Here is a 16,332-nt window from a genome sequence, read left to right as displayed (position 1 = left end):
ATCATTGCAACTCCACGAGGTGAGATCTTGCACGAAGCCCCAGGCCGAGGGAGATTGACAGTTATTTTGTGTTTCTTCCATTTGCGAATAATCGCACCAACTGTTGTCACCTTCTCACCAAGCTGCTTGGCGATGGTCTTGTAGCCCATTCCAGCCTTGTGTAGGTCTGCAATCTTGTCTCTGACATCCTTGGAGAGCTCTTTGGTCTTGGCCATGGTGGAGAGTTTGGAATCTGATTGATTGATTGATTGATTGCTTCTGTGGACAGGTGTCTTTTATACAGGTAACAAACTGAGATTAGGATCACTCCCTTTAAGAGTGTGCTCCTAATCTCAGCTCAATACCTGTAGAAAAGACACCTGGGAGCCAGAAATCTTTCTGATTGAGAGGGGGTCAAATACTTATTTCCTTCATTAAAATGCAAATCAATTTATAACATTTTTGACATGCGTTTTTCTGGATTTTTTTTGTTATTCTGTCTCTCACTGTTCAAATAAACCTACCATTAAAATGATAGACTGATCATTTCTTTGTCAGTGGGCAAACGTACAAAATCAGCAGGGGATCAAATACTTTTTCCCCCTCGCTGTATGTGTTTGACAAGACATACAAAATAACATATTAATGAAAATATGATATAGAGGGAAATATGTCAACTAACAGTGCAGACACAAATGCTTTAGTGTGTCTTAAACTCTCTTTCTGTTTTGGTGACCGGACAAAATAAACCATGTTTTTCAATGGCTGTAAAGTGTACGTGGGTTTTTCTTATTCAACAAATGATTACAAATGATTACATAGGTTGATCACGTCTATACAGTAAACCCGTCTGTCTGCTGATAACACTATTACCTAGATGCTTTCTATCAGCAAAAAGACTATCACTCACTTTTGACATATTCAGTACAGCATTCAGTAGCCATAAGAGAGATGATAGACCTGAGTGTATTTTTTTTTCGTGTTTTCTATGTAGTAAAGAAAACTGGTGGTAATGGTTTACAGTGGGTAGTTCCGTATCTATGTCCCATATCGATACACTAACAGTTTCTGTACATGGTATCCCATTGTGATCCTTACAAAGGAGGATATGGCGTCGCTAGCTGTCGTTCTGCATGATCCACTTGATCCAGCTGATGTACTTCCTGACCTTGGTGTAAACGCCAGGGAAGTAGGGGTTGGCACAGCTGATGCCCCAGGACACGATGCCCTCAAAGTGCCCATTACAGATCAGAGGGCCGCCTGAGTCACCCTGATAGAATTGATGTGCTTTAATATCCGCATCAAGAAATTTGCTTGCCGTACAGATATACTTGGCATACGCACATCACAACATATGTCCAGACCTGGGTTCAAATACGTGTGTTTTTTATATAATTATTTATGGTCAGACTTTATTTGGATAGTCTGGATTTTTGTCTGTAGATGCTCTACAGATGGTCATACTATCAACAAACTATCTGTTGATAAGCAACTGCTTGTTAAGGTTAGGGTTAGCTTTAGAATTAGGGTTAAGGTTCAGGCGAGGGTTAGGGTTAGAATAAGGGCAAGGGTTAAGGCTAGGGGTAGAGCTAGGGTTAGTGGATAGGGGCGGTCGGTGCCGTTTACTATGAGGGAGGAACATGAACATGGCCTTATTTCTATAACAGCATATTGGATGACTGTCATTCATATTCCATTCACCCAGCTCAATGTAACATCGATAGGTTCAGGCTACTTACATGATACTCACATTTTCCCTCTAACCATCATGAGGTTGCTACAACCTAGAAAGTTTACATGAGTGCACAGGTTGAGTAATCAAGGTGTCAGACAGTGACACATTCAATAAAACTTTGCACACTTAGCTGCGTCTAGCTGGTCAAGGGTGTAACCATTAGACATCTCATAGTCAACATAGCTACTAAAACTAACACGTTAGTAAACCCTCTACAGTCAGAAAGCAGTTTAGCAGTTACTCTGGCGCGTCCCAGTAGCAAAAAATGGATTAAACCAAAAGCTGACTCGGAAGAGTTCCAGTGTTGTATAGCCAGCTAGTTAACATAGCATCCCTCTCTGTTTAAGCTCTCTTTGAGTAGGCTAAACTAGCTAGCTGCATTGATGCTAGCTAAGGTGGAAAACAAATATACTACAAAATATAGCTAGCATTCTCTCTATATTGCTTCTCCTTAATTTTGGAAGAAATTAACTTGTTCAAAGCTGTTCAACTATTGTCTTTCTCTTTGATTCAACTAAACTCAGCAAAAAAAGAAATGTCCTCACTGTTTATTTTCAGCAAACTTAACATGTGTAAATATTTGTAGGAACATAACAAGATTCAGCAACTGAGACATAAACCAAACAATTTCCACAGACATGTGACTAACAGAAATTGAATAATGTGTCCCTGAACAAAGGGTGGGTCAAAATCAAAAGTAACAGTTAGTATCTGGTGTGGCCACCAGCTGCATTAATTACTGCAGTGCATCTCCTCCTCATGGACTGCACCAGATTTGCCAGTTCTTGCTGTGAGATATTACCCCACTCTTCCACCAAGGCACCTGCGAGTTTCCGGGCATTTCTGGGGGGAATGGCCCTAGCCCTCACCCTCCGATCCAACAGGGCCAAGACGTGCTCAATGGGATTGAGATCCGGGCTCTTCGCTGGCCATGGCAGAACACTGACATTCCTGTCTTGCAGGAAATCACGTACAGAACGAGCAGTATGGCTGGTGGCATTGTCATGCTGGAGGGTCATGTCAGGATGAGACTGCAGGAAGGGTACTACATGAGGTAGGGGGATCTCTTCCCTGTAACACACAGCGTTGAGAGAGCCTGCAATGACGACAAGCTCAGTCCGATGATGCTGTGACACACTGCCCCAGACCATGACGGACCCTCCACCTCCAAATCGATCCTGCTCCAGAGTACAGGCCTCGGTACAACGCTCATTCCTTCGACGATAAACGCAATCCAACCATCACCCCTGGTGAGACAAAACCGCAACTCGTCAGAGAAGAGCACTTTTTGCCAGTCCTGTCTGGTCCAGCGACGGTGGGTTTGTGCCCATAGGCGACGTTGTTGCCGGTGTTGTCTGCCTTACAACAGGCCTACAAGCCCTCAGTCCAGCATCTCTCAGCCTATTGAGCGACAGTCTGAGCACTGATGGAAGGATTGTGCATTCCTGGTGTAACTCGGGCAGTTGTTGTTGTTGCCATCCTGTACCTGTCCCGCAGGTGTGCTGTTCGGATGTACCGATCCTGTGCAGGTGTTGTTACACGTGGTCTGCCACTGCGAGGGCGATCAGCTGTCCGTCCTCTCTCCCTGTAGCGCTGTTTTAGGCATCTCACAGTATGGACATTGCCATTTATTGCCCTGGCCACATCTGCAGTCCTCATGCCTCCTTGCAGCATGCCTAAGGTACGTTCACGCAGATGAGCAGGGACCCTGGGCATCTTTCTTTTGGTGTTTTTCAGTGTCAGTAGAAAGGCCTTTTTAGTGTCCTAAGTTTTCATAACTGTGACCTTAATTGCCTACCGTCTGTAAGCTGTGTCTTAACGACCGTTCCACAGGTGCATGTTCATTAATTGTTTATGGTTCATTGAACAAGCATGGGAAACAGTGTTTAAACCCTTTATAATGATCTGTAAAGTTTGTTTTTTTATGAATTATCTTTGAAAAACTGGGTACTGAAAAAGGGACGTTTCTTTTATTGCTGAGTTTACTCACCACATTTTATGCAGTGCTAGCTAGCTGTAACTTATGCTTTCAGTACTACATTAATTCTCTGATCCTTTGATTGGGTGGACAACATGTCAGTTCATGCTGCAAGAGATCTGATGGGTTGTAGGATGTCCTCCGGAAGTTGTCATAATTACTGTGTAAATATGGAAGGGGGTGAGAACCATGAGCCTCCTAGGTTTTCTATTAAAGTCAATGTACCCAGAGGAGTGTACCCAGCGGAGGACAGACTGCTAGCTATCCTCCCGCTACACCATGGTGCTACGCTACAGAGTGCTGCTAAGGCTGCTGTAGACCATTGCAAAACAGTGTGTTTTAATAAATTATTTATTTGGTCACGTGAAAATATTTACTATAGTTTTATCTTAAAGGGTAACTTTTGAATGTTTTTTTTAAATACTATTTTAAATGACCTGTATTAATTGCATGAGAGTGTATTTGAGTATTTTCAAATACTTTCCAAGTGTATTTTAAAATACATTCCCATATTCAACTACTTAATAATTGAAATACCTTATAGTATTTGAACCCAGGTCTGCATACGTCACGACATAAAGTACCTTACAGTCTGACATTCAGAGACAGGCTACACATTCCTGTCTCCATACTAGCATTATACTTAGAATGTACAGTATGCCGATACATTACTTAATTCTAAGTAGTATAGTAGTGTGTATTATGGACACTGAAATAGAGCCACAGATCTCTTATCTCTCACCTGACAGGAGTCCTTCCCTCCGAAGGGAGAGCCGGCACAGAGCATGTTGTCTGTGATCCTGAAGTAGTAGTAGTTCTGGCAGTTGGTGATAACGTCAACATCCACAGCTTGGAGCACGGGGGACAGGTAGTAGCTGAAGATATTGGTGACCCCCCAGCCGCTTACCGTACAGGTCATTCCCTGTTGTAACGGGGGCATGTCCACTCTGGGCAGGATGGCGGGCTTGATGTTGGCGTTGAGATTCACGGGCCTCTCCAGCTGATGGAGGGATGGAGAGGGAGAGAGAATTGATTCACTTGTTCATTAATTTATCCATCAATTAATCAGACCAATAGATAATATACAGAGCGGGAGTACAGGGAAACCAAAGCTACTGTCCATCGTATCAGCTTACTTTGAGCAGCATGATGTCGTTGTCGAACGTCCTGTAGTTATACATGTAGTTGACCAGCACATTGGAGACGTTGAACTCCTGCTCAAGGCCTTCCACTCTGGATAGACTGTGCTCACTCAGTACCACTTTGATCAGGTATGCCCTGTGGATCGAGAGAAGCGGAAGTTAGGACTCCAATCTGGCAACTAGCATGAATCATTCCACTTAATTCTAAAAACACACTCTGTAAGATGTCCTGCTGTTCAATGGTTATTTCAATAAATAGTATATCTATTGGTTCTTGAAGAATATACATTAGAAATGCCCTACTCTATCCCATCATAACCCCAAATCTAGTGGGTGTAGTACAAGAGGTAGTCTCACTTGCCAGAGGACTCTAACCCCGTCCCCAGGCTCAATTGTTACTGCATAGGTTCGGAGAGAGAGCCAGCTGGTGGACCAGATTAGCCAGACTCACAGAGCTCCAGACACAGTGGCTGTGGGAAGCTACTGTCCATCAAAGCAACTGTACAAGGTGAAATAGAAGTTGAATTACTCACGGTCTCCAGCAGTGGGCAGCAGACACCACCCACTGAGGGTGTATGAGGGTCCCTCCACAGTAGTGTAATTTGTTGTACTGGATGGAGGCTTGGTAGGTTATAGAGTAGGGTGTTACCTCCAGACCCCCAATGATCCTCTGGCCCAGTACTCCTAAAAGGGGAGGGATGGTGGAGGAGGGACAAAGGAAAGGGGGCAAGAGAGAGTGGTGGTGGGGAGGGAGGGGGGGGGGGGGTAGTGAGGGAGGTGTAGGTGGTCAGAAGGAGAGGTAGGGGGAGGGAGGAAGAGAGGATAGGGGGTGAGGAGGAAGAGAGGATAGGGGGTGAGGAGGGAAGAGAGGTGGAGCGAGAGTGGGAGATGAAGGAGGGTAGAAGGGGAGAGAGAGAGAGGAGGTTCTTAAAGGTAAGATTGACATCTGCCGAATAATTTCTATGCCCATTATCATACATTGGTTCTATACCTCTGATTGTGAGAATGACCAGTAGGATCAGTGATACATGACATGATTCTGCCATGGTTATCTGGTCTGATCTGGCTTGTCTGGTCTATTTGGACTGGATTGGTCGGTTCTAAAGCAGACAGAAAAGCACACTGGGAAATATTTTACTCCATATTTTTACTGCCATTAAACATTCAGGAACATGCCACATTAAAGACTATAGATTTCTAAATGTACCACTAATGTAGACATAACATATTTGTGCAATTCGGTAGCACGTAATAAAAACTCCACGTGTTAAAGCATTTATATTTGGTTAGTAAATAGTTTATTTATTTATGGACCATTTAATTGTAAACGTTAGTAACCTTATTCACACATTTATAGTATAAACAGCTTTTAAAGTATTTAATAATGATTCACAAGTTCATTCATAAGATGTTTAATATAGGTCCTTATAAAACATTTGCTAATCATTAGTAAAGTACTTTTGGGTAGCCTCATCTAGTGTGGGCTATTTATACTTTGGTCACAAAATAATTTATAATGTAATTTCTTACAAAAAGATGGACATTCCATTGCTAAACATTCCAGCAGTACTTGATGCTCCTAGAACATATCAATGGTTAAACAATAAGCACACAATACAGAGGATGTTTTAAGAAAATATATTGAACTTTTTTTCTCCAAAATAGTAACGCTGTTGTAATAGTGGGATGTGTAACTTCAGACACCATCTTTGCTGAGTAAAATCGTGGGTTTTTTTGTCCGAAAAGGCTAACATAAGCAGTCACTCTTTAGAGCAGTGTAATCTTGGTTAACCCAGAACTAAAATTGTGTGTAAAGTTCAGAGTCCATAAGTGAAATCATAGTTTATCAAACTACCAATTACTTCACACTAGAAGAAGTTAAGATACACCAAAGCAACTCTTAAGAAAAATATAGTTAGAGCTACTTTAAAAAAAAGTAGTACACTACATCCTAGATACTTCGGGAAAAATTCAGTGGAGGCTGCTGAAGGGAGGACGGCTCGTAGTAATGACTGGAACTGAGCAAACAGAATGGCATCAAAACACATGTAAACCATGTGTTTGATGTATTTGATACCATTCCACCTATTCTGCTCTAGTCATTACCACGAGGCAGTACTCCCCAATTAAGGTGCCACCAACCTCCTGTGAAAAATGTATCATATCTTAGTCAGAAATGTCAGACTGCATATTGAATGAACAGATCACTCTGGAGTCAGATGTTAAGAGAATGTGTCTATTAAACATTAAACACAAAAACTATGTTCCAGTGAGGATTAGGCGTGCACACCCTTCTCTTAGTGTGTAGTTCCCGTAGTTAGCTACCCGAAAAACGATTAACTACTGAAAACACTACCAAGATTTGAATTAAGTTCAACTACCACTAAGCTTCTGCAAAATAAAGTTTAATTGCTAGTTGAACAACATGTAGTTCACTACTTCCCAACACTGGTTGGGAGTTGGCGTCTCCACCCTCGCAAAAGGGAACTCTGTCAAAGCCGCCCCCCCCCCACTTTCGCTAATTTCACCACACATGCAAAGCACCTCCCTCGCCAATTAATATATCCAATTAATCAGTGATGATAAACCCAGGTTTGGGGTTAATGAAGAGATGGCTGGAAGTAGGTTACGTGTTTTCAGATGAAGCTAGCGGTAATGACAGAGATGTGGGGCGTCGAGGAAGATTGACTTCAAGCCCAAACAGAATGAGCTCTTCTCCAGTAGCTCTGGAGGTGAATTAGAAGAGAATGAGGATGAAGTACTTGAGGTGCTGTGAAGAATCTGGTCCGGCAGGAGTTTTTTTCTTTTTCCAAGTGGACCCCTGCCTTTTGGCCGACCCATACGTGATTTCAGGTTGGGGGAAAAAGGATTTGGGCACTGTTGAATCGGTGAAGGTAACCCGAAGTGGACTGTTTCTTCCACCCAGAGGAAGCAGGTGCTCTGCGCCACGTAAATTGTGAAAATACCTGTTACTTACTTTGCTTTCAGCAAAAGGGCGCTATTGGAAGGAGTGATTTACTGGGGTGTGGGTGGAGGTTGAGCAACTCAAGTTGAAGATTCTCGGTGTCAGTGATGCCTGCCATTTGGTGCGATGCAGGCCCGGTGGCAGAGTGGTTGATGAAATATTAGTGTTCATTGCCATGGCTATGAACTATACCACCGAAATGGAACATAAATCACAGGAAATAGGTGTGGTGGTGGCGGCAGCTGTGAGAGGTACTTGGGATTACGAGATTTTACTGCAGAGGAAGTTACAAGGAGTGCTGAATTGTAGTATCCCGTCCTCCCAGGCTGTTGGCCTGGTGTAGGATCAGAAAGGGTCAAAGTAGTGGAATGAGACGGTGGGTTTTATTTAGTTTATTTAATACGTGAAAGGTTAGTTGGCAGGGTAATTGTTTTTCCATTTATTTGTTTTTTTTTGTATCACAAAGTGTAATAGATTTACACTCCAGTCCAGTTGGTGGCAGTAATGCAAATGTTGGTTGCCAAACTGCATTTAAAACAAAGCAGAATAAGAGGAGAATATGCACAGAATCTGTCCACAAGACATTAAGAGCAGTCCATATACTGCTTACCTGGTATGTTTAAAGAGCTTATACCTTTATAAAGGTCCAGTAAATGTGCTGCCAAACAAAGCCACGTGTGAAAATAGTCTGTGGTTAAACGACTGAAGCACTGAAAGCGTCTAAATGTTACCCACATGACATTTCTATCATCTGTTTTGTGTCGGCTACATCTTCCTTTTTTTTATGATCAGTTTGCCTTCGAGGTTCACAACATTATCATGACTGTTCTGAGACCTTAACGAGCATCAGGTGCTGCTGGAATGTCTCCCAATGGCATGTCCATCTTTCTTTTGTGAGAAATGACACGCTCAAAACATTTCGCTCAATGTCTGAAGCATAAACAGCCCACACTTTAGATGAGGCCATGCAACACGACTTAATGATTAGTCAATTGTTCATAAGGACCTGTATTAAACATATTATGAATGGAGTAATGAGCAATAAAGTATTTACATTATAAATGATTTATTAGATGGATTTATTATAGTGTGCTACCTGCAATTCTCATATCCATAAAACCATACGACCACATCCATAAAGTATCACATTTTGGAGATAATAGAACATTCTGGGCATGCTCAGACTCCGTGCATCTAGAAAATACAGTAATTGGGATCTATCTGTAGTGCATTCAATATTAAATCAATAATGTGTTCAGTATTCTACAATCCTGTAAGATTTCACCCAAGACCAAACAACAGAAGTTATATTGTCTTCAAGCCTACTCACCTTTACGAGATTAAGCCAAGCACTGCAGACAGGTTCATGCACACTCCTCTCACACCCCAGACATAACACCTGAAAAACCTCCACCGCCTTTTATATTGTAACCACACCTGCTCCCCCCTATTGTTAGTGCTTTTGTCCACCTTACACCATATCTACCTACCTTACACCGTATCTATCTACCTGTCCTGTTCATCGGGGCACACCGTAGCAAAACGTTTTGCAACGATAAACAAACGTTTTTGTTTCCTATTAGACAAGTGCAGGTAGGTCCTCCCTGTTTCAGTCTGTTTTCTCCCGTTTGGTGCCTAATGAAAATGCCCCTGGGTCTGAGATGGTTATGTGACAGGCACAAAACGGAGACTGACCTAGTACATCACAAAGACAGCCATATTCTCCTTTTATAATTCCTCCCTGTCCTTTCTAGGGACTCACCTTTGATTTTTTTGTGTTCTGTCATTCATTGTCTGCTACTAGTGAGGAGGAAAATAGATTCTTTAGAGAGGTGGAACTGAATACGTCGCCTCAGTCTCAGGCTTGTTTCTTTATTGTGTTGTTTGGTCGGATGTATGAGTGTCAGTGTGAGAGAGAGGAGGGGAAAAGGACAGGGGCATTATTGGGTTAATTAATTGCTGTTATCACGTTTGCACGCCCCTTCATTTTGATCCAAGGAGGAGGTTGAGTTGTCACAAATCTGGAAAGACGTGGAAAGGGACCACTTGAACTATTTGTATCTTCTACAAATGTATTTGACATCTCAATCTTCTGTCTTTTAGTCCCTCCTTCGCTCAATCCATTCCACCCTCTGTATTGTCTTATTTTCATCCTTCCTTAGATTGCCTATGATCTGAAAGGTAATGGTGATGGTGTTACGGTTTAAATTGTATACAAATACCACACAAGTCACTTAGTCCAGGCAAATATGTGACATTTTTTTTCTTTCCATTTTTAAAGTAAAAGCGTTACGTTTTTATGCAGAAGCAACATCCTTCCTGTGGTTTTATTTTGTGTCTGTGCTCTGTGGGTCCCCATATTTCTCTCCCATGTCCTGTTCCCATCATGGGTCAATACAATACAAACTAGCTGGCTGTGTGGGTTGACGCTATCCATAGTGTGCAAGCCGTGTCGTGTCCCAAGTGCCTTCCTTACAGTGAACGTGAAAGGTGACAGTGTGTCCCCCTCTCCTCAGAGAACTTCGCTACAGGCAAAAACAGGGTGTGTGTATGTGTCACGTGCTACCCTCCCTTGTTTTTCCCCCAATCGGAAACGAGCCCCCTTTTTGTGTGTGTTTATTGCTTATTTTGAGTTTTCAGTGATCTTTTATTATGTCTACCTTGTTCTAATTTGCATGAAATTCTATGGTGTGCTGTGCCTCTCCCTCCTTTTGTGTTTTCTAATAGATTTATTGTAGACTCCTCCGTCTTGGCTTGAAGACGGGAGTTGGCCCAGGTCTGCCTGAGATCCTTAAAATGGAGCGTTCAGTTCACTCTTGGCCTGAGAAGCTGAACTAGCGAGAGATCATGGCGGAAGTTGATGTCGAGGGCGAAATGAGTCTCGTGTGTGTCGGACCAAGGATACGTTTGGATAAGGATGTTTACCGGGGAGATCTGTTTGGAGGTGAATCTTGTGTTGGGAAAAGTGGGATCAATCAGAGTGACCAAGAGTAGACTTGAGTTGATTCAATTGTGTGTCTGAGGGAAAGAGGAAGAATGCAGTGGGCATCACGAGAATCTTGTCATCCAAAGTATCGTGTTTCCAACTCCGAACTAAGGCACCTGCTAAGGGAGTCATCTGTGGGTTGTTGGTGGAAATGAAGAAGGGATTTCCTGGGACGAGAGTCCCAGGTGTGTTTAGTGCCCGTCGCATGACCCACATGGAGAAAAATAAGAAAGTCTGTCTGGGCTTTTAAAAAAAAATATATATATATAGTGAACACCTCCCTATGCATGTAAAGATAGGATATATGAGGTACTAAGTACGAGGATTTATCCTCAAACCACTGCAATGCAAAAACTGTAAAGAATTTGGCCATGTTTCAAATGTGTGCAGACGGAAGGCGTATACGGAAGATAAGAGTGAAGAGTGGCCGTGTTGTAATTGTAGTGGGGACCATGACCCAGTCTTTGTGGGAGTGCCCTGTAAGCATGTCGGGGGTTGAGCTGGGGCAGCGCACAATTGGCCCAGCGTCGTTAGGGTTTGGCCGGGGTAGGCCGTCATTGTAAATAAGAATTTGTTCTTAACTGACTTGCCTAGTTAAATAAAATAAATAAAGGGTGGCAAAAGTGAGGGCGGTCCATCGGATCTCTTATGCGGAGACAATTAACAGAGTTGAGGGAGCTAGTGACACTCGTGTTGAAGATAATGGTCGGGGATGCACCACAGCCTTTAGTGAATGTGTCAACCAAAAGAACAGGACAAGCTGTATGTAAAGAAAAGGGATTTTGTGGTGTTCATTGCGACTGCGATAAACTGCACGGCTCAAGTATCAAGGAAGTCCAACAAAATTGGTCATCATTTTGGCTGCGGCAGAAAAGCATCTGGGGCTCTCAGGAATTCAGACCGGAAGATTTGCAAGGGATATTGGCCACGGAAGATGTGACGTCCTCCCAGGCTCCTGAGTCTGTGTAGGGATTATTCATGGAGTATTGTTTTAACCGAGGAAGTAGGGGAGCATTTTGATTAGTGTGTTTTCAGGTAGTTAATTAGTATTTTTATCCTTATTTATCCTTATCCTGTTTTCATCCTGCACAGTTGGGATGTCGTCCGCCATAAAACCCCAATGAAAAAGAAGACTCTTGGTCTGCTGCTGTAGGGATAACACCAACTCCGAACCCCTACTGCTGCTACTGTAGCCCCGTCCCCGAAGTCACTCATCAGCTGCATGCAAGGATTCCTTTGTGTTGTCTTAGGAATGCCTCATCATCTCACCACCCTCACTGTCTCACCTCTGGGTAGCAGAGGTTCTGTTGTCATTGCATCCTGTAGGTCTGATATCTGATTAGAGGTTAACTTTAAAGTAATGCTATTGGTCAGCAACTCAGATTTTGAATATTCAGATATTATAAAGGGCCTCATTGTCTGTTTCTCTTTGTTCCTGACCTGCTGAAATCAGATACATCTCTCGCTCTCCCTTTCTGTCTCTCTCCTCCCCCTTGTAATGCTTGTTAATGCTTCATTTTACAAAGTAATTAAATACACTTTTTAGAATTCCACTCAGACATTTCTTGACCTTCCAACTTCCTGTAACTCAACTATAGTCTCTTGCATGTTGCTAAATCATCTTTATGGAGTTAGATAAACATTTTAATAGGCTAATTGCACAGTCTTATTACGAGTTGCATGTGAGGTATACATATCAAAGATTACCTCACCACACTACTGCCGCTACCGTCACTGGGACCACACCACAACCAGCCGACGATGACCATGCAGCCAGAGGTGGACCAAACGAGTGCGAGTGTGGTCGAATACGTCTGTTCAGAATGGTTCCCTGCTCTAGAGGAGGCTGGTGGGAGGAACTATAGGAGGACGGGCTCATTGTAATGAATGGAATGGAATAATTGGAACAGAGTCTTCTGTGGTTTCCAGATGTTTGATGTGTTTGACTTTGTTCTATTTACGGCATTCCAGCTATTACAATGAGCATGTCCTCCTATAGCTCCTCCCACCAGCCTCTACACTCCTCAATACATCTTCTCCTCTCCTCCTCTGTCGCCTTCACTGGACCAGACCATGGGCTGGGAGCCAACCGACTGTTGAGGACAACAGATGGCGAGGAACGACTGGCCACCGACTACCAAAGGGGCGAATGCTGGATGGCCAACGAGCGACTGACGGGTGGTGGATCTCCAGCAACATGAACTTATCACTGGGACTGAGCGTTTGGACGGTGTGGAGTGTGTGGGTGAATGTTGTGAACCTGATATTCTATACATTCAAAATATTTGAATAGCCTTGAACCTTTATTATCTTGTCTGTGTGGTGGCCTGGGATGCGTACGTGTGTCCAACACTATTTCAAATCAAACTTTTGCTGGTTACTTACAGTTTTGAAGATATCACAGGTGCAGCGAAATGCTTATGTTTCTAGCTCAAACAATGCAGCAGTATCTCAATACAATACCCCCATAATCCCGAAATGTGTATAAAAGAAAGAAAACGATATTAAGACAAATATATAGTGCCTTCAGAAAGTATTCACGCTGTGTACTGCTGCTCATGCTCCCAGGTGATATTTATAACAACGTTTCAACACCTAGGTCTTCAGGGATTTTTAAAATTATGCTAAGTAGATTTCCGCGGGGGCGCGGACATCGAACTAAGGGGGTTAACATGATTTTTGAATGGCTACCTCATCTCTGTACCCGACACATCTGTAAGGTCCCTCAGTCGAGCAGTGAATTTCAAACAGATTCAACCAGAAAGACCAGGGAGATTTTCCAGTGCCTCTCAAAGAAGGGTACCTATTGGTAGATTTAAAAAAAAGAAATTAAAAAAGCAGACATTGAATATCCCTTTGAGAATGGTGAAGTTAATAATTACACTTTGGATGGTGTATCAATACACCCAGTCACTACAAAGATACAGACTTCCTTCCTAACTCATTTGCTAGAGAGGAAGGAAACCACTCAGGGATTTCACCATGAGGCCAAGGGTGACTTTAAAAAAGTTTAAACAGAGTTCAATGGATGTGATTGGATGGATCAGCATTGTAGTTACTTCACAATACTAATGTAATTGACAATGAAAATAATTAAGCCTGTACAGAATAAAAATCTTCCAAAATATGCATCCTGTTTGTAACAAGGCACTAAAGTAATACTGCAATGAAATGTGGCAAAGCAGTTAACACTTTGTGGTCAGGACAAAAAGTTATGTTCAGGGCAAATCCAATACAACACATTACTGAGTACCGCTCTCCATACTTTCAAGCATAGATGACTGCACCCTGTTATGGGTATGCTTGTAATCGTTAAGGACTGGGGAGTTTTTCAGGATAAAAAAATAAACGGAATGGAGCTAAGCACAGGCAAAACCCTCGAGGAAAACCTGGTTCAGTCTGCTTTCCACCAAACACTGGGAGATGAATTCACCATTCATAACCTAAAACAGAAGGCCAAATCTACACTGGAGTTGCTTACTGTGAAAACAGTGAATGTTCCTGAGTAGCTGAGTTACAGTTTTGACTTAAATCTACTTGAAAATCTATGGCAATATCTGGAAATGGTTGTCAAGCAGTGATCAACAACCAATTTGACAGAGCTTGATGAATTCTGAAAAGAATAATGTGTAAATGTTGCACAATCCAGGTGTGGAAAGCTTGTGACTTACCCAGAAAAATGCACAGCTGTAATCGCTGTCAAAGGTACTTCTACAAAGTATTGACTTATGTAAATGTATTTTTCTGGATTTCATTTTCAATACATTTGCCAAAATGTCTAAGAACATGTAACTTGGTTGTCTTGGGATATTGTGTGTAAATGGGTGAGAGAAAAAAATGATCTGGAATAAGTCAAGGTGTATGAATACTTTCTGAAGAAACTAAATGGTCCAATCTACCACATTTGGTTCCTTGGATGTTGTGGGAATGAATGTTTTTGGTTTCCCATTAGTTCTGGGAACAAAGCCATAAGTTTTCTGAGAACAGAAGTGAACATTTCACCTGTTCTGGGAAAGTACATGTTTAGGTTGCAGGGAGGTTCATTTTACTACAGTTCCCTGAAGGTTTTCCTGCAACGTTTTATTAGCATTCTGAGAGCAAAACATTTTGGATATTTGAAGGTAATTTAAATAACTTTCTAAAACCATGTTTCTATAAGACTTTCAAGTACACTGTTAGCTTATTTTAACTGTTTAGAACTCCAAGCACAGATATGACACATGGAAACGAATTTGCTTCGACATTATCCATGCAACATTTTTTTTGATTGTGGCATGGCATCAATGAGATTTAGAATACAGGATCTTCTGTTCTCTATCCATGGAATTAGTCCACTGCACCACCAGGATGGAGCTAGCTATGTTTTTATTACTCGTACAAAGCTGTTTATCATCTCCAGCACCATCCCCAACATCAACATACAGTTGAAGTCGGAAGTTTACATACACTTAGGTTGGAGTCATTAACTCGTTTTTCAACCACTCCACAAATTTCTTATCAAACTATAGTTTTGGCAAATCAGTTAGGACATCTACTAAGTCATTTTTCCAAAAATTGTTTAGACAGATTATTTCACTTATAATTCACTGTATCACAATTCCAGTGGGTCAGAAGTTTACACACACTAAGTTGACTGTGCCTTTTAAACAGCTTGGAAAATTCCAGAAAAGTATGTCATGCCTTTAGAAGCTTCTGATAGGCTAATTGACATCATCATTTGAGTCAATTGGAGGAGTACCTGTGGATGTATTTCAAGGCCTACCTTCAAACTCAGTGCCTCTTTGCTTGACATCATGTGAAAATCAAAAGAAATCAGCCAAGACCTCAGAAAAAAAATTGTAGACCTCCACAAGTCTGCGTCATCCTTTGGCTGAAGGTACCATGTTCATCTGTACAAACAGTAGTACGCAAGTATACACACCATGGGACCATGCAGCCGTCATTCCGCTCAGGGAGGAGACGCGTTCGGTCTCCTAGAGATGAACGTACTTTGGTGCGGAATCAATCCCAGAACAACAGCAAAGGACCTTTGTGAAGATGCTGGAGGAAACAGGTACAAAAGTATCTATATCCACAGTAAAACATGCCCTATATCAACATAACCTGAAAGGCCGCTCAGCAAGGAAGAAGCCACTGCTCCAAAACTGCCATTAAAAAAAAGCCAGACTACGGTTTGCAACTGCACATGGGGACAAAGATCGTACTTTTTGGAGAAATGTCCTCTGGTCAAAAATAGAACTGTTTGGCTATAATGACTATCATTATGTTTAGAGGAAAAAGGGGGAGGCTTGCAAGCCGAAGAACACAATCCAACCGTGAAGCATGGGGTGGCAACATCATGTTGTGGGAGTGCTTTGCTGCAGGAGGGACTGGTGCACTTCACAAAATAGATGGTAACCTCTCAAGACATCAGTCAGGAAGTGGAAGCTTGGTCGCAAATGGGTCTTCCAAATGGACAATGACCCCAAGCATACTTCCAAAGTTGTGGCAAAATGGCTTAAGGACAACAAAGTCAAGGTATTGGAGTGGCCATCACAAAGCCCAGAC

At 42.3% G+C, this 16,332-nt stretch overlaps 1 protein-coding gene across 1 annotated transcript; it reads right to left on the bottom strand.

The window, feature by feature from the left end:
- Positions 1–1,096: 1,096 nt before the first annotated feature.
- LOC139413232 (trypsin-like) lies at positions 1,097–5,880 on the bottom strand. The gene is made up of 5 exons (XM_071160372.1): positions 5,826–5,880; positions 5,368–5,518; positions 4,829–4,970; positions 4,435–4,692; positions 1,097–1,249 (listed from the first exon to the last, which is right to left on the bottom strand). The coding sequence occupies exons 1-5, from the start codon at positions 5,878–5,880 to the stop codon at positions 1,097–1,099; spliced, it is 759 nt and encodes a 252-aa protein (XP_071016473.1).
- Between the last annotated feature and the right edge of the window lie 10,452 nt (positions 5,881–16,332).

This window comes from Oncorhynchus clarkii, chromosome 7 (genome assembly GCF_045791955.1).
Source record: "Oncorhynchus clarkii lewisi isolate Uvic-CL-2024 chromosome 7, UVic_Ocla_1.0, whole genome shotgun sequence".
Taxonomy (NCBI): domain Eukaryota; kingdom Metazoa; phylum Chordata; class Actinopteri; order Salmoniformes; family Salmonidae; genus Oncorhynchus; species Oncorhynchus clarkii.
Note: the sequence above shows the minus strand (reverse complement) of the source record. Positions and strands in the feature narration are given on the sequence as shown.